The sequence below is a fragment of the Coenobita brevimanus genome, chromosome 97 (genome assembly GCF_032717465.1).
Source record: "Coenobita brevimanus isolate Jiangsu-jjx chromosome 97, ASM3271746v2, whole genome shotgun sequence".
NCBI classification, from domain to species: domain Eukaryota; kingdom Metazoa; phylum Arthropoda; class Malacostraca; order Decapoda; family Coenobitidae; genus Coenobita; species Coenobita brevimanus.
In genome coordinates, this window is record NC_137050.1 from 12,397,042 (window position 1) to 12,422,274 (window position 25,233).

At 42.0% G+C, this 25,233-nt stretch overlaps 1 protein-coding gene across 1 annotated transcript in view; it reads right to left on the reverse strand.

The window, feature by feature from the left end:
- The window catches only part of LOC145413825 (tyrosine-protein kinase BAZ1B-like), a 219,422-nt gene that overhangs the window by 83,251 nt on the left and 110,938 nt on the right, over positions 1 to 25,233 (reverse strand). The window contains exons 14-15 of the mRNA XM_080283486.1: positions 20,311 to 20,413; positions 5,708 to 5,794 (exon numbers count right to left, since the gene is read on the reverse strand). Of these exons, the coding sequence (XP_080139612.1) occupies positions 5,708 to 5,794; positions 20,311 to 20,413 (190 nt within the window). The remainder of the gene's footprint in view (positions 1 to 5,707; positions 5,795 to 20,310; positions 20,414 to 25,233) is intronic.

The following is a 25,233-nucleotide window of genomic DNA, read 5'->3' on the forward strand; positions in this document are numbered from 1 at the left end:
ATTTAAGTACTTGGGTAGTGTGATGAGTAGGGATGGAAGTTAAGAGGGTGAAGTGCTTGAAAGAGTACAACAAGGATGAAAGGTTGCTGGTTCCTTGAAAGCAGTGTTAAGAAACAAAGATGTGTGCATGGAAGTGACAAAGTTATTACATGACAGTACTGTGATACCAACTCTAATGTATTGAAGTGAAACTTGGACCTTGTTGGAGGGACCAAGTCAAGAGTGAGAGCAATGAAAATAAGTTATTTGAGGGTAGCGTGTGGAGTCACATGGAAATACAGACTGAGGAATGAGGAAGTCAAGGAGCATTGTGATGCAGATGTGGATGTGATAGGAAGCTTTAGGAGAAACACACCGAGTTGGTTTGGCCATGTGGAGAGGATGGGCAGTGAGACACTGATGAGGAGAGTGTATGTGAGCGAGGTGGAGAGGGGGAGAAGGAGGGAGAGGCCAAGGATGAGATGGAGGGATGGAGTGGAGACGTATACGAGAAAATGGGGCATGAGCTGGAAACAGGGCAGTGAAATGGCGGGGGACAGGGCAACATGGAGGCGATTTGTTTGTGGCCATCCCTTATGGGATTAAGATGTCTGGCAATAGATAGATAGATAATTTTTTTTTCTTCATTCATTAGGAAGATCATTTATTCACTGATAACATGTAGTAATTCCATAACAATAGAGTTAAAAATTACAAATAAGGGCAGGGGAATTAAATGATTGGAAACATTTTACGATACTGAGCCAGCCACTACTATGGCAGGTGGGCGTGGTCAAAGACTGTAACATATTTCTGTTCTATAAGCCAAAAAAATCTTTCTAACAGAGCAAGAAGTGTCATTTTTGTACGAAAATCATTGCAAATATATGCTCAACAACTTTCTCTCAACAAGCATTGACGAAATGCTTATGTATCCATGAGAAATCAACATTGAATAAATGAGTGAACGATAAAATATGGAAATTTATTTTCTTTTTTTCGGTTCATTAGGAAGATCATTTATTCATTTATAACATGTAGCAATTACATAACAATCTATCTATCCATCTATTGCCAGACGCCATAATCCCATACGGGGTGGCCATTTGTCTATCTATCTATCTATTGCCAGACGTCTCAATCCCATTTGGGGTGGCCACAAACAAATCGCCTCCACGTCGCCCTGTCCCCCGCCATTTCACCGCCCTGCTCCCAACTCACACCCCCCTCTTTCATATACCTCTCCACTCCACCCCTCCATCTCATCCTCGGCCTCCCCCTCCCTCTCCCACCCTCCACCTCACTCACATACACTCTCTTCGTCAGTCTTTCACCCTCCATCCTCTCCACATGGCCAAACCACCTCAGTGTATTCCTCCTAACGCTTCCTATCATATCCACATCCACACCACAACGTTCCTTTATATCCTCATTTGTCAGCCTCTCCCTCCATATGACTCCACAGGCTCCTCTTAAATAACTCATTTCCACTGCTCTCACTCTTGACTTGTGTCCATCCAACAACATCCAAGCTTCACTTCCATATGTTAGAGTTGGTATCAAAATACTGTTATGTAGTAACTTTTTCACTTCCATGCTCACTTCCCTGTTTCTTATCACTGCTTTCATGGAACCAGCAACCTTTCTTCCCTGCTGTACCCTTTCAAGCACTTCACCCTCCAAACCTCTATCCTTACTCATCACACTACCCAAGTACTTCAAGGTACTCACATTTTCCAGTTCCTCACCATCCAACCTTGCTGTACATTCACTGACTTCACCTCTCTCAAAGACCATCACTTTACTCTTCCCTACATTCACCTTTATATCCGTTTCTTACACACTCTCCCAAACTCATCCACCAAGCCTTGCCGCTCCCCTTCGTCTTCACTCAATAACACAGTATCATCTACAAACAACAGTACAGGGAGTTTCCAAACACAACCCTCTCTCACCAGGGCCACTCCAACATCCACTACCCTACCTTGTACCTCTTTTATTACCCCATCCATGTACAGATTGAACAACCATGGAGACATGACACATCCCTGTTCAAACCCAACCTTCAAAGAGAAAAATTCACTCAGTTCACCATCCACATGCACTGCAGCCTTAGCACCATCATACATACTCTTCACACCATTCAACAACTTCCCATCTACTCCACATATTCTTAATACTTTCCACAATCCTTGTCTATCCACCCTGTCATATGCTTTCTCCAAATCCATGAAAGCCGCCTACTTCTTTCCTATGTTCTTCTCCAACTAATTCCTCTGTTCTTTCTCTAACTCTGTCAAAAAGTATCCTACCATACACTTTTTCTATTATACTAAGAAGACAAATGCCCCTATGATTACCACACACTTCTTTTTCCCCTTTTCCTTTGTACAAGGGAATAATCATACCTGACTTCCAATCCTCCAGGATTCTACCTTCCTCCCAGGCCAATCTGCACATCTTCCACATCCATTCCACTACTATCTCTCCCCCATGCTTCAGCATTTCACCACACACTCCATCAATTCCTGGGATTTTCCCAATTTAACTTTATCCATTCTACTACTATCTCTCCCCCATGCTTCAGCATTTCACCACACACTCCATCAATTCCTGGGGCTTTCCCAATTTAACTTTCTTCATTGCTTTCACAACTTCTATCCTAATGATTTCTTCCTGTCATCTCATCTCCCTCCTTCTCCCAGGCATTCCCCAGCCACTTATACTCGCATTACTTCCACCCTATATGTTCAACAATTCCTTAAAGTGTTCCCTTCATCTGCTCACTTTTTCTCGCTTCTCCACTAATAATCTACCATTTTTATCTTTCACTCACCTGCTAACTTCACTTCCACCCTGTCTTACTCTCTTCACCTCTTTCCAGAACATTTTCTTACAGTCCCTCCATTTTACGCTCAAATTCCTGCCAAATTCCTCATCCACTCTCTTCTTACTCTCTCTTACTAATCTTGTCACCTCTCTCTTCCTTTCTACATATAACTCTCTCTTCCGCCTCTCTACTTCTTCCACGCCCCTATTCCTCATCCATTCATTGTATGCTTTCTTCTTTTGTGCCACAGCCTGTCTCACCTCTTCATTCCACCACGGTGTTCCCTGCAACCCCTTCCGTCTTCTCTTCATCCCACACATCACATCACATGCTGCACATATTTCTTCTGTGAATATCCTGCATACACCTTCCACGTCCCCCACCTGCTCCAATTCACATTTGGCCAATCGTTCCTCCACTTCTCTCTTACATTTGCCTTTTTCTCATCCTCTTGTAACCTTTCCACTCTCCTTGCAAATACTCCTTCTTCCCATCCTTCTCTTCTTCTGTTGCTCCATCTTATTTGGATCTTGATTCTGGCCACCACCAAGTAGTGGTCAGAAAGTCCACTCCTCCAGCCTCTATAAGCTCTTGCATCCATTACACATCTTTGCATCCTTTCATCCACACACATAAAATCAATCATTGCCTTCCTTTCATTCAGTTCACCACCCACCCTTCTCATCACTCGCCATGTATACCTGTGGATCATATTATGCCTGAACCAACCCCCTCCCAACACAAATGTCCACTAACGCACTGCCATTCTCATCTATCTCAGCAGGCACACCCCACTCACCAACTATTCCATCCACCTTCACATTCCCTACTTTACCATTCATATCACCAATCAAAAACACTCTCTCATTCCTTCAAAACTTTTCCATGCACACTTCCACATTTGTCCAGAACTCTTCTCTCGCTCTGCTTGCACGATCTTGCGTTGGCGCATACAAGTGCACAATCGCCCACATTTGTATTCCAACTTTCAAGCTTACCCACATAATCCTTGACCCAACTGATCCATACTCTCTTATGTTCTTCTTCCATCTTTTACTCACAACTATACACACTCCTTCTTTTGCCCTCTCATTCTCACCTACTCCTGCACATATACCCCATCCATACTCCCATTCTCTCACACTTTCTCCTCTCCATTTAGTTTCAGTTACTCCACATACATGAACTTTTGCACCCTCAAACACCTGGACAATCTCTCTCTCTTTCATCTCATCATTCATACCTCTTACATTCCATGTTGCAATTACCATGTCCTTTGTCCAGTCCTGGGTCGTCATGTTTTGGTCAGTCCTTGTCTGAGGCTTCTTGTTTGTCTTTTTAGTTAGTTGTTTTCCGGAGAGGGGCATTAACCCTCCGCCAACCCTTTTAGTCGCCTTGTATGACAAGCAGGGATACTGGGGGAGTATTCTTATTTGTTATACAGGGAGGGGCACTAACCCTCCACCAACCCACTTGCTGACACGTAAGGAGCACGTTTCATAACAATACATTTATAAATAAAGGCATGGGGAAAAATTGAATGGAAACACTGTCCAATGTTGCGCACATCGCTGAGTTAGGGGTGTGTGGCGCATTAGAGGGGTCACACAGTACTCAGAAGTGGTTAGACGCAGGTTGTGTTGAAAGACTTCTAGATGGTTAACTTATAAAACAGTGGAGAAATGATCAAAACTAGAGGTATGTGTGTATCACATATCTTAAGATGAAACATGCCTGCAACTGGGGTCGGCCATAGACTGGTGCGACTTATTATGAGGTACTATCCAAAATTTTCCAGACTGGGACTGCAACTCCTAAATAGGTTGTAGTAGCGCGATGCGCCTCTAGGTGGCAGTGCTAACATGCATTGTAAGTCAATACGCCATGCGGCATATGCTAGGCGGACGTGGGGATTAGTGACATTCGTCATTCACATGTTGTCTGGCAATTTTCGAGATGGATATAAAAACAGAATGGTAAATTTGTTTCAGATTTTGTAAGATTCTCAGGAAAAATGCAACAGAGATCCTGGCAATGATTCCGCAAGTGTTTGGTGAGCAATGTCTTGGTCGGACAGTCTCACCAAGGCCCAAAAGGGCCAGACAAGTGAAAAGCAATATCATGAGCATGCTGATCGTTTTCTTTGACATCCAAGAGGACTGTGAACAAATAATTTTTGTCCCAACTGGCCAAACTATCAACTCCCTCTTCTACTGTGATGTTTTGCAGTGACTGCATGAAGATGTGAAAGACGACGCCATGACCTTTGGTAAGACAACAACTGGCTGCTTCACCATAACAAAGCCTCGGCTCACAGTGCACTAAACACCCAGCAGTTTTTGGCCAAGAACAGCATGGCTATCATCCCCCACCCTCCTTACTCCCCTGATTTGACCCCCTGTGACTTCCTTCTGAAAGGGTGTCATTTTGATACCACTGAGGCCATCCAGAAGGAACTGAAGGTGGTGCTTGACACTCGTCAAAAAGGACTTCCAGGGAGCATTCCAGCGACGAAGGAAGAGCTGGGATGGGTGTATCAATGCGCAAGGGAACTACTTTGGGGGTGATGGCAGCCAATAGGAGCTTTGGTGAGTTTTCAGTTTTATATAGCATTAGTCAGGAAAATTTTGGATAGCACCTCGTTCATTGGTTTACAAGGCACAATGTGCTGATATCACAGAGAGCCAGCCCATAGCAATGTTGAGCAGAGGACACTTTTATTCAATCCCCTGCAGCAACCTTGCCAAGTATGTTTGGGTTTGACAAGTGTACAGTAACTTCCCTGATCACTGGGCTCCATAGCTTTTTTACCTTTACATGACTGTCCTTGCAATGAGGCTGGTATTTTGAAAATATATTTACTGGGCTCAAGCACTTTAGTTATACTATATGACATACCATCTTTCCTTGGGCGCCCTCGCTTAAGCTTGTTTACAGGATCCTGGGATTTGGGGTTGATTGCATCTTCATTATAATGAGTGGTACCTAGTGAATAATGAGGGTGATTAAAATGGATTCTATTACCTTTGGTCTACAATTAATTCATAGCCTAAATTGCCTGAGCTAAAAGGAAACAACACAAATTCACCACTTCTGCTGGGACTAATATGACTGACTGACCAATACCATTTGACCACGTGGCAAGCATAAACACACTGCATGTCTACGTTCCACTGTTAAACAAGCCACGCACAGAAATAATTAAATCTGTCTAGATATGGCATTCTGAGCACATGGAGTAAAACCAATAAAGCTAAATTACCACCGGTAAAATAGCAGCACACTGGGGGGGGGGGGGAATCAATTTCACATCTTTGCAGCCTACCACAAAATGGTTGGGTTCTGCTTTGTACACCTCATTTACTTTATGCTGACTTTTTGTTTAAATAAAGAAAACATAATTCAAGGCTTACTGCTTACGAAACTTGTTCTTTCCAAGTAAAAATAAACAATAAAAGGAAAAATCACAATCAAGATGCGTTCATTTTGGGATGCCTGAATGCAAAAATTTTTCTACGGGTACAAGCGGTCACCCAGCCATGTTGGCAATGATGGATTGAGTGCCTCAAGAAAAGACTCAGTAATGACGGACTTTCATCATCCCCCCAAACAAAATACAGTATTAGGGTAGGTTAGCATTAGGTTCGGTCTAAGTTGGCTAGGTATAGATTGGTTTAATGTCAAAACACGGCTTTTCAGATACTATTTTGGTCTGATTAGCCCAAATGTTTCATCTTTTCCCAAACGAACGTGTGACGTTGCCGCATCATTTCTCACTGAACTTGCTCCAATGCTGCCAATATGACTAGATGACTAACTGTACCTATCTATTTATCTATCTATCTACATGACTAACTGTACCTATCTATCTATCTATATGACTAACTGTACCTATCTACCCAACTATCTATCTATATAAATACTGTACAGTATATAAACGTCGCCCGAGCACACTGCACATGATATGATTATAGGCAGAGGGCAAGACAGACTGAGGGAGACAGTTCCAGAATTCACCTGTTGCATACATGAAAGACATGAGTACTGGTTGAACTGCATTAGAGTTGGACAATTATGGTACAGTGTGAATGAAGCTAGACAGGGGATGTGTGCCTGCTGTAATGGGAAGTATATAACCAGACTTCATACGAACATAGACCAGACAGAAGAGAGATGATGCAACACTGCCGAGAGAGAGAGAGAGAGAGAGACAAATGCAAAGGTAAACATAGTATGACCAGGAAGGAGAGAGAGGTGTAGAATCACGAGACTGACTGTGCTCTCACGTGATTTTATAACTGGACTCCAATGGAAGGTACTGTATGCTAATGACTTGATGCTGACTTGGAGAATGAGGGGGGTAGAGTAAGAAAGATTTAGGAAGCAGAGAGACAGACTAAGGTACAATGGTCTGAGTAAACGTGGGTACAACAAAAGTACAGTACGGCAATGATACCTAGGGAAGGTGTTGCACCATCTCTCCTCTGTCTGGTCTATGTTCGTATGAAATCTGGTTATATACCGTCAAAGCAGGAGTGTAGCCATAAATGGTTTGCCATATGGGTGGGGGAAGTAACTACATTTTATGACATGTTTGTGATAGCTTGGTGCATAAGAGATGCAGTGGTATTAAAGGCAGGCTAAAATATAATGTTGATTTCATGAAGCGGCTGAAAAATGGGAAAGCAGTTGGGGTTGATGAGGAGTATGCAGAGATGCTGAAGTGTAGTGGAAAGAGTGAAATGAAGTGCTTGTTGGAGATATGTAAGAAGGCATGGATGAATGAAACTGTGCCTACAGAGTGGAAAAAGGCTGTGATTGTACTCCTGTACAAAAAGGTGAGCAAAGTGAGTGCAAGAATTATTGTGGTTTATTGAGTATGGTAGGGAAGGTATGTGGAAGAATTATTATAGAGTAAGAGAGATATCAGAAGTCCTAGTGAGTGATGAACAGGGTGGCTTTAGGAGTGGCTGAGGATGTGTGGACCAAATATTTGCAGAGAGACAGATAGTAGAGAAGGCTCATGAGAAGGACCATAAGGTGTTTATGGCATTCATGGATCTGGAAAAAGCATATGACAAAGTGGACAGAGAAAGATTGTGGAAAGTTTTGCACATGTACGGTGTGGAGGATAAGCTGCCAGGTGCTGTCAAGGGCTTTTATGATGGTAGTGAAGCATGTGTAAGGGTTAATGGGCATCTAAGTGAATGGTTCATGATCGGTGTGGAAGTGCAACAAGGCTGTGTGATGTCCCCATGGTTGATCAATATATATATATGGATGGGATGATGAAAGAATAAAAACACGAGTAGTGGAGAGAGGGATGGCGTTGGTAATGAACAGTGATGGATGGAATATCTCATATTTGTTGTATGCTGATGATGTAGTACTACTTGCAAGTACTGGACAGGAACTTGGTTGGGTAGTGCAGAGTTTTGCTGATGTCTGTAAGTGTTGTGCCTTGAAAGTAAATGTAGAAAAGAGTAAAGTGATGATTATTGAGAGAGAAGGTGACTCCCAGTGTGATGTAACAGTGAATGGAGAGAGACTGGAACTGGTGAGAGAGTTCAAATACCTGAGTACAGTGACAGAAAAGAGAGGAAAATGTGCAAAAGAAGTTGAAAGTAGAGTGACACTAGGAAGAAAAGTAGTTGGTGCAATGGCCTTGATAAGAAACAAAGGCTTCAGAGTTGCAGCTGCACAAGGCTAACATGGAGTGTTAGTGCCAACTTTAACATATGGATGTGAGACTATGGTGTGGTATGAAAATGAAAAGTCAAGAGTAACAGCAGTGGAGAGGGAACTGCTGAGGACTGTACTTGGAGTACAGAGGGTGGATAAGATAAGAAATAATGTGATTCGTGAAAGATGCAGAGTGAGGAAGTCTGTGGACAAGAGACTAAATTCTTACATATCGGAAGAAGTCTGATAAAGTCGTAAGCAGTCCAGACTGCCTGACCACTTCAGCTATGTCTACCAAAATAAGGTAAATAAAAGACAGGTTTATCAGTGTACAGTACAGTATTACTATACTGTATATTATACCACTTGATTATTGTAATGAATGTAGAGTACAGTCAAAACAGTTTAAAAACTGTTGGTGCAAACCTGACTAATGTCTGATATATCAGAAAAAGTCCGGGTTAGCAGGGGAAAGTCTGGATGTCGCTTTTATCGGAATTTTGCTTTATTTGGAATGGCTTGGGCCCGAATTAGTCCGCTATAGTGAGGTTTTACTTTTTTTTTTTTTTTTTTTTTTTTTTAAAATAGATATATCAATGACTAAATACTCCTTCTTTCGACAAATGGCATCTTTTCTAGTCTCAGCTGTATATTTAGTGCGGCCAGAAGCATGAGAAAGAGAGGGTGTGTGTTGCTCAGTCCTTGGCAACATGACATGATATCTTTGACAGTCACTTTCGGAGAATGTATGTTTTTAACAAATGGACACTATTAGCTCCTAAAATAATAAAGCAATAGAAAAAATAAAGGTACCAGTGGAAAGCCCATAAAATTTACTATATATTCTCTACCTGGAATGTTTACATAATAATATGTTTGGTGTACAGAGCTCGCCAAACATCCAGGAAATTGTTACAATAGGAAACTTAGATTTTCATCGAAATATATAAAAAAAATCACTCTTATTCATCTAATGCAAACACAGTAACCCCTCTAAGACCCGGACAACCAAGATCTGGTCATCCCAAGTCATGGACATTTTGGGCTTGAGTCCATTAGTCCAAGTCTCAGATATTCCCTAAGATATCTGGACAAAAGGCCATCTAGACAAATGTCAAAAATGATCGGGGGAGGGGGGGGAGCCAATATGTCTTCATCCCTACTTTTTAAATTTGCCATGCAGTGACGAACAGCTGTGTTTTGGCGCATTATTCCAGCGACATCTGCTAGAGGTCTAGCACCCCTGCATGTGCAGTGTTAAAAAATTATAATTCACAGTGAGAAGAGAACGTACAGTGTTAAAAAATTATAATTAACAGTGTAATGGTTTAAGTGTATGTGCTTCAAGTGCACCTTCACCATTGTCAGAGTCATAGAGAAGGCAGGTTAATCTTCGCTATGACCACGGACATGTCGTAAGTACCCTGTACACTGCTAAACATTTTCCTTCCTCACTTTTAATTTCCCATTCTCTGGTTCCTTTTCATTTATTTTATGGTCTCTGTCCCTTATTTGTGTGAATATGGTTTTAAATAGGCACTGTGCATGTCTGATAGGGAGTTATTTAGGTGGCTTTCAAAGTTAGGTTTGGTTGGGGGTCTATAAGTACCTGTTCAGGGGCATTTTTCCCAAGTCCCGGACATTACTTGGGCTCTATTACGTCAGATTTTGAAGGGGTTACTGTATCATGAAATGTATCAGAAAATCTATAAAGCAGCACTTTATGATTAGTTCGCCACATAGCAAGCCAAATTTTATGCATCACTTTAGGAACCTGTTAAATTCTTATAGATAATCTAGAAACTGACAAAAATCTCAGAAGTCTAATGAATCGAATCTGATGAAACAGAGAGAGAGAGAGAGAGAGAGTGAGTTTTACGCCAGGTACCCCCTTTTTTGGATAAGGGCTAAGGCGTTGCCCCTGGGTAGAGGACTTTGGTTTGGAGCGTGTAGCATTTTATGACCGGATGCCCTTCCTGATGTCTACCAATGACCCTTGGGTGGATTCGATCCTCCGACCTTCGGTCAGAGCGGAGCGCTATAACCCACTGAGCCGCGGCTACATACACACAAACAATCTCTCATATAGGTCAATAACTGAAGTAAATTGCAGTCTCCTGGCCCTAATAGTTTAGAAGCAACATGCAGAATGAGACAATGGCCTTAAATCACCATAACAGTCATACCATAAATATCATATATAAATTCATCGTTCCATCCATCCATCATCCAATCCTATGTTGCCCCATGAAGAGTGTAGAAGCCTGGGGCTATGCAAGTTGGTCTTGACATTAAAGATGAGAATGACCAGCCTCACTAATCCCTGAGTGGCATTATGTGAGCAATAAACCCCAACTACCCCTTGGATATAAACCTGCACCAGCTCAATCCAACTGGAGCACCTTAATTAATCACTATACCACCAGGCACCATAATTTGGTTATGTGGTGACCGCCCAGCGTAGTAAATGGTTTCCCGGTGTACAGAAATCCATTTGGCTTGTCACTCAGTGTAGGCAGAAGGAAGAGGAGAGAATGAGAGATAGAAAGACAGAAGAGGGAGTGTAAAGTCACCTGTAGGCAGAGGGAAGAGGAAAGAATGAAGGAAAGACAGAAGAGGAAGGAAGAGAGGAAAGGGCAGACACCAAAAGCGTCATTACATTGAGTGAGAGGATGATGAGCGCCCCCACCTACCACCACATAATGCCAAAAATATACTTAACAGAAAGAAAATACTGTACATTTGAAAATCATAAAAATCTATCAGTATTCAAAGTTTTATGCACTCTCATCTTAAATGTCAGGATCAACTTGCCTAGCCCCGGGCTCCTACGCTCCTCATGGGGCAACGTAGGATTGGATGACGATGGATGGATGGATACAAAGCTTTATTTCAAGTTGCACCATGTCCAAAAATACTGTACAGTACCATTGTTTATAAATGTTTCAACGTGCTTGCAAGTGCTCGCCTTGGTCACATGTTGGCAGCTCTTCATGCTAATCATTCTCTGGCAGACTACCTATTTAGTCCCTTATCCCCGAGATCACACTCCATGACCACGTCCTATACAGTATAATTGTCAGATAAGGACAAATTAAGCTAAAATGTATTGATTCTGCTTTAGTTAATCAAGAATTCACAACAATTTGACTGGAAGATTTTAGCAAATGACACAAATCATCAGTTCTAAACTTCTGTTGTCAAAATCTGGACAAAATGAATAATAATGCATTTTTTTTTTTTTTCCTTCAAAATCCCAACATAGCATGAAAAAGCTGCCTATACAGTGGGGCACCAATTTTCGCGCCTAATTGGGTCCAAAAATAATGCGCGAAAGTGGAATTAGCGAAAGTTGGGGCATTGTCTTTATGGCAAAAAGGCTACCGTATTTCGCGGCATGTAAGACGCAGCATTGTGAAAGACGCACCCTAATTCTGGCAGGGCAGTTCTGTGAAAAAAAGTTTGCCCCAACCAAGACTGCAGTAAGGTTTCTTGATAAGAGCCATTACCACACAGATACACACTCACCTTTCAGAATCTATTCATTACTGATCATCAGCTTTTGGTTTCTTTTTTTATATACAAAGAATAGTACAGGAAAAGAAAACAATGCCCCTTCTTGACAAAAGCGACTGATATGAGCCACTATCACTTAGATACAACACTCACCTTTCAGAATCTATTCAGTACTGCTCATCATCCTTTAGTTTCTTCTTTTATGTACAAAGAATGATACAGGAAAAGAGAAAACAAAACCCCATCTTAACAAAACGTGACTTCAAACCACGAGGCCATCTCAACTTTGTTGATAAAAATGTATCAGTAAACTGATCTAAACACTGTTTTTAATATTTTATGAATTTAAAACCACAAATGAAGTCAATAAACTCTATTCTTTCATTCACTGACGAAAACATAAAATACAATGAATGTTCACATCAGTTCATTTATCCTAAAAGAACCCCGTCATATTCCACACCTGTTACGGAATTTCCTCACATTGCCTTGACTCAAGCACAATATCAGAATACTACCATCATTAATCATGCACTCTAACTAACCTGTAATTACCTCCACAAATATAAAAAGGTAGCACTTGTAAATACACAAATTACAATGTTTTACAACCAAAGTTCAATACAGCAAGGCTGCTTGGGAACAGGATAGACAGCTGTTTTTACTCTCTTCTCTCAGTATCACTCCTTCACTGTCAGCTATGTTTGCCTTGCAGCATCAACAATTAAAAATGTATGCTTCACTGATCATAATTTACTATAAACATTCATTTCAAAACATACTGTGGTGAAAACATCCATTGTTACACCTTAGTAACACTGCTGCCTCCTAGTCGCTAGACAGCAGTCTCTACCCCTTCCTCTCAGTATCACTTCCTCACTGTCAGCGATGTTTCCCTTGCAGCATCAACAGTTAAAAATACGTTCTTCACTGATCACAATTTACTAAAAACAGACATTCATCTCAAAACATGTCGAGAATGGTGAAACTATCTCTTAGCAACACTGCTGCATCCCAAGCGCTAGACAACTGGCTCAACCCTCTTCTCCCAGTATCACTCCCTTACTGTCAGCTGTTTTCCTTGCAGCATCAACAATTAAAAATGCATATTTCTCTTATCAGAATTTGCTAAAAACAGACATCCATCTCAAAACATTCGAGTACTGTGAAAACATCCATTTTTGGTCTTAACACTGCTGCCTCCTAGTCGTTATGGTACACACACACACACGCACACATGTACACACCACATGCAACATTCGCTCACCTCTGAAACATTTACATCAGTCCGTTTTGGAGTACCCAGTGGCTTTATTATATGCCAAAAACATCAAAATGTATTTGGTTGTTCAATATAAATATCATCACTTAAGGACATGAAACATCTCAAACAATTTATTCATCCAAACATCGTCAGTGCAAGACTAAAGGTGTACAGCACCATTGATCCTAAATTTTCCATGGTTGCATCTGTCATGATCACCTAAAACCTATATTCACTTCATATTACTGACATGGTGAAAATTTCAATCGTCTTCAAATCCTGAGAATTCATCACTACTTCCCCCGAGTCCTGAAGCATCACTGGAAGTCATCACCTCAGTCATCATCACTGTTTCACTGTCACTTTCATACAGTAAATGGTCCTCAGTACCATCCATTGAATTGCTTATACCACACTTCATACGATTTTAACTTGGCAATCGTTTTAACTGGGCACAGGCGATATTCAGACTTGGGGCATTTGATACAGCCCACATTAACCTCCTCAGTACATGTTTCCTGAACTGAATAAAATCATATGGCGAGCATGAATAAACTACCCTATAAAATACATTGCTGGGCTGAAGGGATTATAATAAGCGGATTATCAGTTCCCTAACCTGACTCTTCCCACTTCTACTTCCTTAACTACACCCACACCAAACTCTCACCTACACCTTAGGATTCTGGTCGTTTCGGCCGTAACGTCCAAAATGGCAAACGATTTTACAACCTAACCTAACCTAACAAATTTGGACGTTATGGCCTAAATGATCCCCATTGCCGATCATGAAAGCTTTGCTTAGGCAGCAGAGATGCAGAGAGTGAACGTTGTCAATCATTCTGATCGCTTCGTCTGCTAAGAATACAGCAGAAATGGCGGACGCTGATATGAATGCCCGTCAGGCACTGCTATTTCAGATATTGCATCAGTTATGCTACTCAGTGAATTTTATCCTATTTTCATAACAAAATACTGTAATTGGGTGTGCCCTGAGTTGCATAGACATTGCTAAAGTACTTCACTTAGCTGAAAAAGTGAAGCTGTAACTTTGTTAGCTTGCTAGAGTAGGGTGTACGCTAGACACTAAACTGCTAAGTTGCTAAACCGCTAAACCCCTTGACGTTGACGGTATTGGCCAGTTGAGCTGAAAACAATCCCGTGAATGCTTTGTGTTCTTGAACTTGCATGTTTTAATATCTGCTGCATATATACACTCACAAAATATCACAAAAGTAACTGACCTAATTAGGGTTACTGAATTTCCATACGTGACGAAAGTCTGTTTTGATGACTTGGCAGTTTCACTAGCCAGCATCTCTCCAGCATGACTGCTTTGCTAGTTAGTGAATGGATGGCAAGCAAAGTGGTCATGATTGCCTTTCAGAAGGTTAGCAGACAGTTCACCAGTGAGCACGTTAGCTTGCTAGAGTAGGGTGTACGCTAGACACTAAACTGCTAAGTTGCTAAACCGCTAAACCCCTTGACGTTGACGGTATTGGCCAGTTGAGCTGAAAACAAACCGTGAATGCTTTGTGTTCTTGAACTTGCGTGTTTTAATATCTGCTGCATATATACACTTACAAAATGTCACAAAAGTAACTGACCTAATTAGGGTTACTGTATTTCCATACGTGACGAAAGTCTGTTTTGATGACTTGGCAGTTTCACTAGCCAGCATCTCTCCAGTATGATTGCTTTGCTCGTTAGTGAATGGATGGCAAGCAAAGTGGTCATGATTGCCTTTCAGAAGGTTAGCAGACAGTTCACCAGTGATCATGTACGTTAGCATGCTGGAATAGTGCGGATGCTAAACTGTTAAATTGCTAAACCGCTAAATATCTTCACTATGTTAGCCAGTTGAGCTGTAAACAAACCCGCGAAAGTTTTATGTGTTTCTGATCTCGGGTGTTTCTTAAATCTGCTGCATATACACACTAGTGTATATTATTTTTAAAAATAAAATCAAGTCTGCATACTGTAGAAAACACCTGTGGTTGCTAAGCATTGAGATGATCATCTTTATAAGAGTTTCTTCTCAGTGAAGCCTAACTAACCTGCCTTAGTCTAACGTGCAGGACGCATGGGGATATTTTAAGGTAACTTTGAGACAAAAAAGTGCGTCTTATATGCCGCGAAATACGGTAATTGGTTCCCGGTTATCCTAAAGTAACATCAGATTTTCATTTTCACTTGCAATACAGTACATCAAATCACTATTGTACATTGCATTGTGAGATACAAACAATAAAAACTATACAGTACACATTATATGAGGAGAAACATACCACATTTCATTTTTATACTGCCGTTTCTTCACTCCAACACGATACTCTCTTTTAGCCTTGGCCTTTCCTCCCGACTTTGAATGTCCCGGCCACTTTTTATCACCACCACTGCCTCCCGGCCCTCCCCCCACACCACCAGGCTCTCCCCCCACACCACCAGGCCCTTTCCCCACACTACCAGGTATAGTAGAGGCCATTGAACCGTGAGAATCCAACACAATGGAGCTAGCATGCTCGTACACAATGGCGGGAATGGGTGGACAGTGTTGACATGACGTCATTCAAGATGGCGGTGGGTTGCGGGCGGGCGATGCAGGAAATTCAAAGTTCAGAATATTGTCCCAAACCCAAAATTTGTGCGCGAAAATTGATTTTTTTTCAAGCGAAAGTGGAAGTTAGGGAATATTTGGTGCATACCGCGAAAGTGGATTCCGCGAATCCTGCTGTAGCGAAAGTTGGTGCACTACTGTAATACAAAATGTCTGTGGCATTAAAAAATCCAAAAACAATCAAAACTGGCATGTTTCCACTATAGCTTTCCTGAATTTATTTAAACTATATTAAAAAATTACATTTAAGCATGTAAAATATAATTCTTATGCATTTTTTTGTCAAATGAGTACATTTTCTTTTTAATTATGCATTACTGAAATTTACGACAAAAATTTGCTGCTTTCAATCACCTAATTTACATAATGCTACCCTTGCCTACTAATAAGACTATAAAACAACAACAACAAATGACTGAAAATGTCAAAAGTCATGTTGTTGTTGCTGTTTTTTAACCCCAGCACATCTGGCTGAATAGACCCATCAACCTCTGGCATGCAACATTCCCTGCTGGGTTGTCCCGTGCAGTGAACCATTGTTCCCTTGTGGCTGACAGCATCTCACCACAGTAAGGTACTGTGAATAGCGTGGAGGTTTGGTTCCTGGATAGGACACCACATTTACGTCTCTCCATTTAGTTAACAGGGACATCGAAGCAGGATCCACTTCACCCCGTAATTTGGATATATAGTTATCACCCTGCGTTACAAATGATTTCTTGAGTTAAGAGAAATCATTAGGCTTGTCATTCAGTACAGAGCCACCTGAAGTGGAATGAGGAGTAATAAGAAGACACTGAAAGGAAAGGGAGATGTAGGAAGAGAGGAGGACAGACACAGAGACAGAAGGAGGAAGAGGATGGAAAAAGAAGGTGGCACTACATACAGTGAATGGATGATGGTCACCACCGCTTACCATCTTCAAGAGACGTGTGATGGACATACAGTAATCCCTCAATTACCTGGGCATAATAGGGCCAACGGCATATCCGGGTAGTGGCAACATCCGGATAATGAACAATATTCCCCTACCATACCCAGACCCTACCTATACCCACCTCAAACCTATACCTATCTTATTTGTACAGTACCTATGCTTAATTTGGCAGTGTTTTCCAGTCATTCAGGCATATTTAGACGTCAAAACACACAAAGGCATATCAAAAGTAATGGTAAACATCAAGAAAACCATGCAGAAAAATAACTGAAAAACAAAAAACACCCTACCTATACACTACAATATGTACAATACCCTTCTTTATTTTGGTAGTGTTTTCAGGTCATTCTGGCATATTCTGGCATCAAAACATACATAAGAATATTCTTAATAATTTTCAAAAAAAAAAAAAAAAAAAAAAAATGAAAACCAAAAAACACCCTACCTAAACACTACTGTATGTACTAATAAGTACCTCTCCTATTTTTGGCACTGTTCTCAGGTCATTCTGCCATACTGTGACCTCAAAACACACATAGGAATAACCTAAATAAATTTTAGCACCAAGGAAACCACAAAAGAAACCTAAAGCTACCTGCTGAAAAACATTCGGTTGGGGTACTTACCACCCAGTACACCATCGCCAGGCTTTGTAACCTACCACCTCCAGCAGCTTGTCTTGTGTGGTCTAGTGGCAAACACTAGCACCTAACAGAGGTCAGAAAACTCATCCTTATCATCCTCAACCTGCTGGAGCTGGGCGATGACTGGTGATGTGCGGTGCGGTGATGGTGGCCTAACCTCCTCGGGAGACTCCGATGACAGCCACAAACTTACATCTAATGGAGACTCAATGGCTGTCGACGTGCTCAGATGCGGGTTCGAAGGTGAAGGCAGGAAACGAGCTGGTGGTAGTGAGAATGGGTTTGCACTCATGGGGGTTGCAGGCTTAAAGAACGTGTCGATCCTGGTCTAACGGTAGGACTGAAAATTCCGTCAGAGGATAACAGCGTCCCAGACTGCCCGCAGCTCCAACATCAGGCGAAGTGGCACCAACTCCCTGTCATAGTGTAAGTGCTCGGCATACTCCAGCAACCCCTCCAGGTAACCACAGAGGACACTGAGATGAAGGACTGAAGGAGTTGTGGTGGGCTGCGAGTCAGGGTCCTCATGCTCATCCTCGTCGGTCTCGCTGTCCTCTTCCGTGCCCGGAGAGACAGCAGCGGTGATCTCCTCATCAGACATGGTCTGGTAACCAGGATCGCCACCACCGTCATCCAACCAATCCCACATGTCATCGACGTCCACCTGTTCTCCCGCCTGTCTAAGGTGACCATGGATTTACCTTCTTCATTAGATGAGGACCCTGTGGAGCCGGTGTGGCCAGAGGACCGTGCTGGGGACCAGTAGGAGTCCTGCCCTGCCTCAGAACCCCCCTCCCCCCCTCCCCCAGCGAGCCCACAACCTCTTCAATTCAAGGTGAGGAATCCTCTAATGTTTGTATGTACTGAAGTCATTTTTAGGTAGGTAAATGTCATGGGAAAAATCCATGAAAATTTCCCCAAAATGTGAAGCTGGTGCTGGCTTGGGTACCATGAAACCATTTAACATGTAAACATATGGCTGTATAATGAAGAATTCTCATCAAGCGGGACCTGCCAGAAACAATATTCGCACGTTATGTGAGAAGTGGCTGTATACTGAACAACCATGGGGACATCACACAACCTTGTCACAAACCCACACCGATCGTGAACCATTCAGTAGATGTCCATTTACCCTTACACATCCTTCACTACCATCATAAAAACTCTTGACGACACCTAGCAGCTTACCATCTACACAGTACATGCGCAAAACCTTCCACACTCCTTCTCTGTCTACTTTGTTGTATGCTTTTTCCAGATCCATGAATGCCATAAACACCTTATAGTCCTTCTCAGAAGCCTTTTCCACTACCTGTCTCACTGCAAATATTTAATCCACACATCCTCTGCCACTCCCAAAGCCACTGTATTCATCACTCACCAGGACTTCTGATATCTCTCTTACTTTCTCTATAATACTTCTTCCATATACCTTTCCTACCACACTCAATAAACTTATGCCACGATAATTCTTGCACTCACTTCGCTCACTATTATTTTTGTACAGGGGTACAATCACGGTCTTTTTCCCACTCTGCTAGCAGTTTCACTCAACCATGCCTTCTTACATATCTCCAACAAGCACTTCATTCCCCTCTCTCCACTACACTTAAGCACCTCTGCATACATCTCATCAACCCCAGCTGCTTTCCCATTTTTCAGCCTTTTCACAGCATTCTTCACCTGTGCGACTGTCACATTTCCTATCACTGTATTCCTTCTCTGTACACCCCCCAAAACAATCATGTTTACAATGGCTCTACTCTCTCTAGTCCCATTCGTCAGGCTTTCAAAATATTCTTTCCATCTGGTTCTTACTTCAATCCCATGGGTTAATAATCTATCACTTACATCCTTCACACTTTTACACTTCTTTCTGCTGTCAATTCTACATTTCTGCAACTCTTTCCACAACAACTTCCTATTTTCAGAGTAATTTGAATTCATTTTTCTTCCTAGATTATCACTTACTTCCTTCTTTTTCCTCTTCACTAGTCTCTTTATGTGCTTCTTACTCTCAGTGTATTTAGTTCTTATTTCAACTGAACCCCTGTCCTGTAACCACTCTAGCCACTTCTTCTTCTTTTCTTCCACTGCTCTCTTAACCTCTTCACCCCACCATGCCATACAAATAATGAAAACAATAATAATTATAAACAGGGACTACTAAAATTTACCTACCAAGAAGGCTATGACAATGGCTGAAAATAAACTGGTAAATAAGCAAAATAAAGACAGGTAGGAGACTAGCTAACAACTCTAAAATGCACTACAGTACTCTATTATTCTACAGAATATAATTAGTATACTACTACTATACAGTATATAATTAAAGTGAGCTTGATGTACAATGTGAAAATATGAAGAAAAATAAAACACAGATCCAGGACATGAATGTCCCCAAATATGGCTACAGATCATAAAAGAAAAAGTCAATATAGCTGTCAATGAAAGATACACACATATATGTGTAAAGGAAAAACTAAATAAAAACTTAAGTTCATGTAAGACATCTGGTTAAAATTAAGGTAATTGTGTACACATTTATGCTTCCTTTTAGTTTCACCTTCTATGTGAAACTTACAAAATTAAGAAAAAAACATCCTCATATGATGATGATTAAAAACATGGAAGGTGTAATAACAAGGTAAGCATGTGAAGGCAGGGTAGGATAAGCCAGCATCATATAGTAATGAGGCAACTCAGTTAGGGTGATATCTGAAAGTTTGAACCTTAGCTAACAATCATTATACTGCAAAATGGCACCATCTGTGACCCCAATGGTTATGACAGTATCAATGCTCAAAGCCATATAACAAAGACCAAATGTATACATACCATCATTTCTTGGGCGACCACGCTTCTTCTCTTTGGGGTTTCGCTGAAGTCGTACATGTCTGGCCAAGATAACAATTTTCTCCTCTAGTTCATCCACATAATCCTGTAATTATTCTTAAATTAACTAATCGATATAAAGTTTGTAATATGATTCCTACAACCCTGTTTCCTATGAAATACATTCATACATACACATATCTATCTCTATCTATCTATATACAGTATATAGCCATACATCGTAATTCCTTATGAGGGGGCCATTTGTCTTTGAGTTACTTGTTTTACGGGGAGGGGCACTACCTCTCCTCCAATCCATTTGCCGACATGTAGGGAACATGAATGGGTTGGTTATAAGGTTACCACCCAGACTTTTAAATGGTTTCCTGGATTACAGGAAACCATTTGGCTTGTTAATCAATGTAAAGACACCTGAAAAGAAGAGAAGAGTAACAAGAAGTGACATGAAAGATGGGAGAAATTGGAAGAGAGGAGGGTAAACTCAGAAAAAAAAATGATAAAGGTGAAGGAAAAAGTGGGCAGCATATCAAGTGAGTGGATGATGGTCACCACCATCTACCACCATTTGATATAAATATAAAGATAGATAAATAGATAGAAGGATACAACAAACTGCGAGATAATACTGATTTCATGTATGCGGTGTGTCAGAGAAAGCATGTGAAGACTGTTAGGTGTAAAATGACTGATCTTGCTGGTGAGTCTCTTGAGTGTGTTAAAGAGTTTTTTTACTTGGGAGACAAGATATATGCTGGTAGTGGGGCTTGAGCTGACTCTCTGACTAGAGTAAGGAGTGGTTGGAAGAAGTTCAGGGAACTGCTGCCTCTTCTGACACTGAGAGGGGTCTCCCTCCATGCTATTGGATCTATAATGTTGTACTGTATGGTACTGAGATCTAGGCTACTGCCCAGAAAGAGGATGTTCAAAGGCTCAAACATACAGAAATGATAATGATTAGATGGAGGTGTAGTGTGTCCCTGAATGTGAGGACTGGGGCAAGGATCGTGACTGAGGAGTTGAGAGGAAGGATTGGACTTTAATTGGTGGATTGCGCAATTACCTATTTTTATCCCATCCCGTGGTGAGCGAAAAATGAAGGATTTTTTTTTTTTCTTTTTTTAACATTTGCTTATTATAAACTTGAAGATAAAACATCCAGGGCACCATCTGGTGAAAAAAAAAAAACAATAATAATAATAATCTCTCTCTGTCTGTCTTTGCGTCAGGCCATATGTAAATTTACATGGGGGGGGGAAAAAAAAAAAAAAAAAATGCTTTTGTTTATTATAAACTTGTAGATAAACATCTGGGGCATCATCTGGTGAGAAGAAAAAAATCTCCCTCACTATGTCCTTGCGTAGTGCCGTGTGTAAGCTTGCGCCGGGGTGGAGTAGTTTGCGATGATGCACAGCCAGCACAGCCTGAGATGCGGCTCGCAATGCGAAGCTACCCAGCCCGAGCTGTGTCTCACAATCCACAGGTTAATGTATTAGTGTTGTGATGAGGAGGGGTAGTAGTAGTAGCAGCAGTTGTTCCCCAGCTAGTCTGGCCGAACAGCCCCAAGTCGCTCAGGACGACCATGGCCGAGACCGGGCTTTCCCACAGAGCTCTCAAAGTGTCTGTTGTGTTGTTGGCGTAGGTGATTGTGTGCAATGCAGTCTTCCATAACGTGCTTAATAGTATGGGGTGCTGTGCTGCATCCTGGACAGGCATCAGCAACGGAGTCATCCAGGGGCTGATTGAGATGGTTTGGGCATGCTGAGAGGATGGAGGATGACAACTGGGTGCAGAAGGTGAGAAGGGTGAATGCTAGGAGTATGGTTGTGAGGGGCAGACCAAAAAAGACCTGGGATGAGGTAATGGTGGACCTCAGGGATAATGAATTGAAGAGAGAGGCTATCAGACATCAAGCAGCGTGGAGAGACACCATCAAGTGACCAAGGCCAATGTATGCAAGCATGTTGGAGCCTTTATAAAAATGTATCTATCTATCTCCACCTCTCTCTATACAGATAGACAGACTAGATAAGCAGATAGACGGATACATCTATCTATCTATAGCCCGATGCCCTAATCCTGCAAAGGGTGGCCACAGACAAAACACCTCCAAGTTGTTCTGTCACCCACCATTTGACTGCCCTCCCCCTAGCTCACTGTCCCCCTCCCTCATATACCTCTCAACTCCATCCCTCTACCTCATCCTCAGTTTCCCCCTCCCTCTCCCTCCCTCCACTTCACCTACAAACACCCTCTTAGTCAATCATTCTCCATTCTCTCCACATGTCCAAATCACCTCAGTATATTGAATGAAAGGCAATGATAGATTACATGTGTGTGGATGAGCGAATGAGAAGACAAGCATTGGATGCAAGTGTGTGGAGAGGTTGGGGGAATGGAATCTTTGACCATCACTTAGTGATGGCCAAGGTAAGGCTGCAAAAAAAATGGGTGAAGAAACAAAGGGGAAGACAGGAGGAAAAAGCTCCTGTGAAAAGAGTGGAGAAGTTGCAAGAGAGTGAGAAAATGGCAGAGTATAAGAGCACAGAGGAAGAAAGGTTGGGAAGGTATGGTTAGAGCAGATGGAAGGGGTGGAAGAAGTATGCAAGGTATTTGCGGAAGAGATAGGTGCAGTACGCGAGGTGGTTTGTGGAGTGAAGAGGAGATGCAGGGGTGTGCAAGGGACAGCACGGTGGAATGATGAGGTGAAACAAGTTGTGGAACAATAGAAGGCATATAGTGACTGGCTAGCGTGTATAGGTAGGGGAGGAGATGAGAGAGAGAAGAGAGAGGTATATGTGAGCAGGAGAAGGGAGGTGAAGAAATTGGTGAAGGAGAGTAAGAAGAGAGTGGATGAAGAGTTTGGGAGGAATCTGAGTGTGAAATGGAGGGAGAGTAATTGTTTTGGAAGGAGGTAAAGAAAGTAAGTGTGGAAGGGGAAACAGCAGAGGAGTGAAAGATGGGAATAATAGATTGTTTGTGGAGAAGAGAGAGAAAATGAGGAGATGGAAGGAGCACTTTCAGGATTTGTAGAATGTAGAAAGTGAAAGCAGTGTGAGTATAAGTCGTTGGGGAATAGTTGGGAGAAGAAGAGATGAGAGGAGGGAGGAAGAGATCAGCAGGGTGGAAGTAGTTGAAGCAATGAAGAAAATCAAAGGCCCCAGGAATTAATGGAGTGTGGGGTGAAATGCTGAAATATGGGGGTGAGTTTGCTGTGGAGTAGATATGGAAGTTGTGTAGATTGGCTTGGGAAGAGGGAATGGTTCAAGAGGACTGGAAATCAGGTATAATTGTTCCTTTATACAAAGGAAACGGGGAGAGAGAAATATATGGTAACAATAAGGGTGCGTACCTTCTTAGTGTGACTGGAAAAATTTATGGTAGAATACTCACTGATAGGGTTAGGCATATAACAAAGGAGCTAGCTGGAGAAGAACAAGTAGGATTTAGGAAGGGAAAAGGGTGTGTAGATCAGAAATTTGTCCTAAGATATATGCTGCCTTCATGGACTGAGAGAAAGCATATGACAGAATAGATAGCCAAGGTATGTGGAAGGAATTACCAATATATGGAGTGGAGGGGAAATTGCTGAGTGCTGTGAAGAGTATGTACGAGGGGGCTAGGGCTACGGTGCTAGTGGATGGTGAACTGAGTGAGTTCTCAATGTGGGACTGAAACAGGGATGTGTGGCTGTTTAGTATATTCATGGATGGGGTTATAAAGGAGGTACAACGCAGGGCAGTGGGTGTGGGGGTGGCTCTAATGAATGAGGGTGAGGTGTGGAAGATTGCGGTGTTGGTGTTTGCTGATGATACAGTACTGTTGACTGAAGATGAATGGGAGTTGCAAGGTGTGGTGAATGAATTTGAGAAAGTATGTAGGAAAAGGAATCTGAAAGTTAATGTAAATAAGAGTAAAGTTATGGTCTCTGAGAGGGATGAAGTCACAGAATGTGGTGAGGTTGGATGATGAGGACATGGGAGAATGTGAGTGCATTCAAGTACTTGGGTGGTGTGATGAGTAAGGATGGAAGTTTTAGGGATTAAGTGCTTGAAACGGTACAGCAGAAAAGGAAGGTTGTTGGTTCACTGAAAGTGGTAATGAGAAATAGGGAGGTGAGTATGGAAGTTAAGAAGTCACTGCATGATAGTATTGTGATCCCTACCCTCACGTATGGAAGCATGGCATGGACCCTGCTAGAGGGGAACAAGTCAAAAGTGACAGCAGTGGAAATGAGTTACCTGAGAGAAGCATGTGCAGTGACATGGAGGTACAGGTCGACGAATGAAGAAGTGAAAGAACATTGTGGAGTGGATGTGGATGTGACTGAGAACAGATACATACAAATACACTCGACCCTCGATTTGGTGGACCTCTATTTCCAGAATTTCGGATTTTCCGGACAAAATAATGAAAATACTGAAACTTACATTTCAAACTACCAGCGCGCAGTGATCTCTTCCGTTCCCCGGTCAATGTCCAGGCCACCCACTTGGTGGTCGTGTTCGCGCTGGACATTTGTTAACCCCTTAACCGCGGGGCGTCACTTTTGTGACGCTTGGGAGCAAGGGATCATACCGCGGGGCGTCGCTTTTGTGATTCTGTGTTATTTTGAATTCACCCGGGCTTCCAAGTGGGGGCTTGTATCATCTATCGGTACTACCAATGTCCAACACTAGTCAGCACTCCTAATCTCATCTGTACTCCCATCCATTGTTGACAATTTAGCCATTTCTCCCCGTTCTTGACTCCCCTCCCTACCCCCCCTCCATTACCCTATCCTCTCGCCTGCCCGGCCGTGCTACGCTAAGTAAATCTTCCCTGGAATTTTTCACTGATTTCATCCATTGAAATAAGCCCTATGTCCTATTCTTATACCAAATAATATATACAAGAAAGAAATAAGGT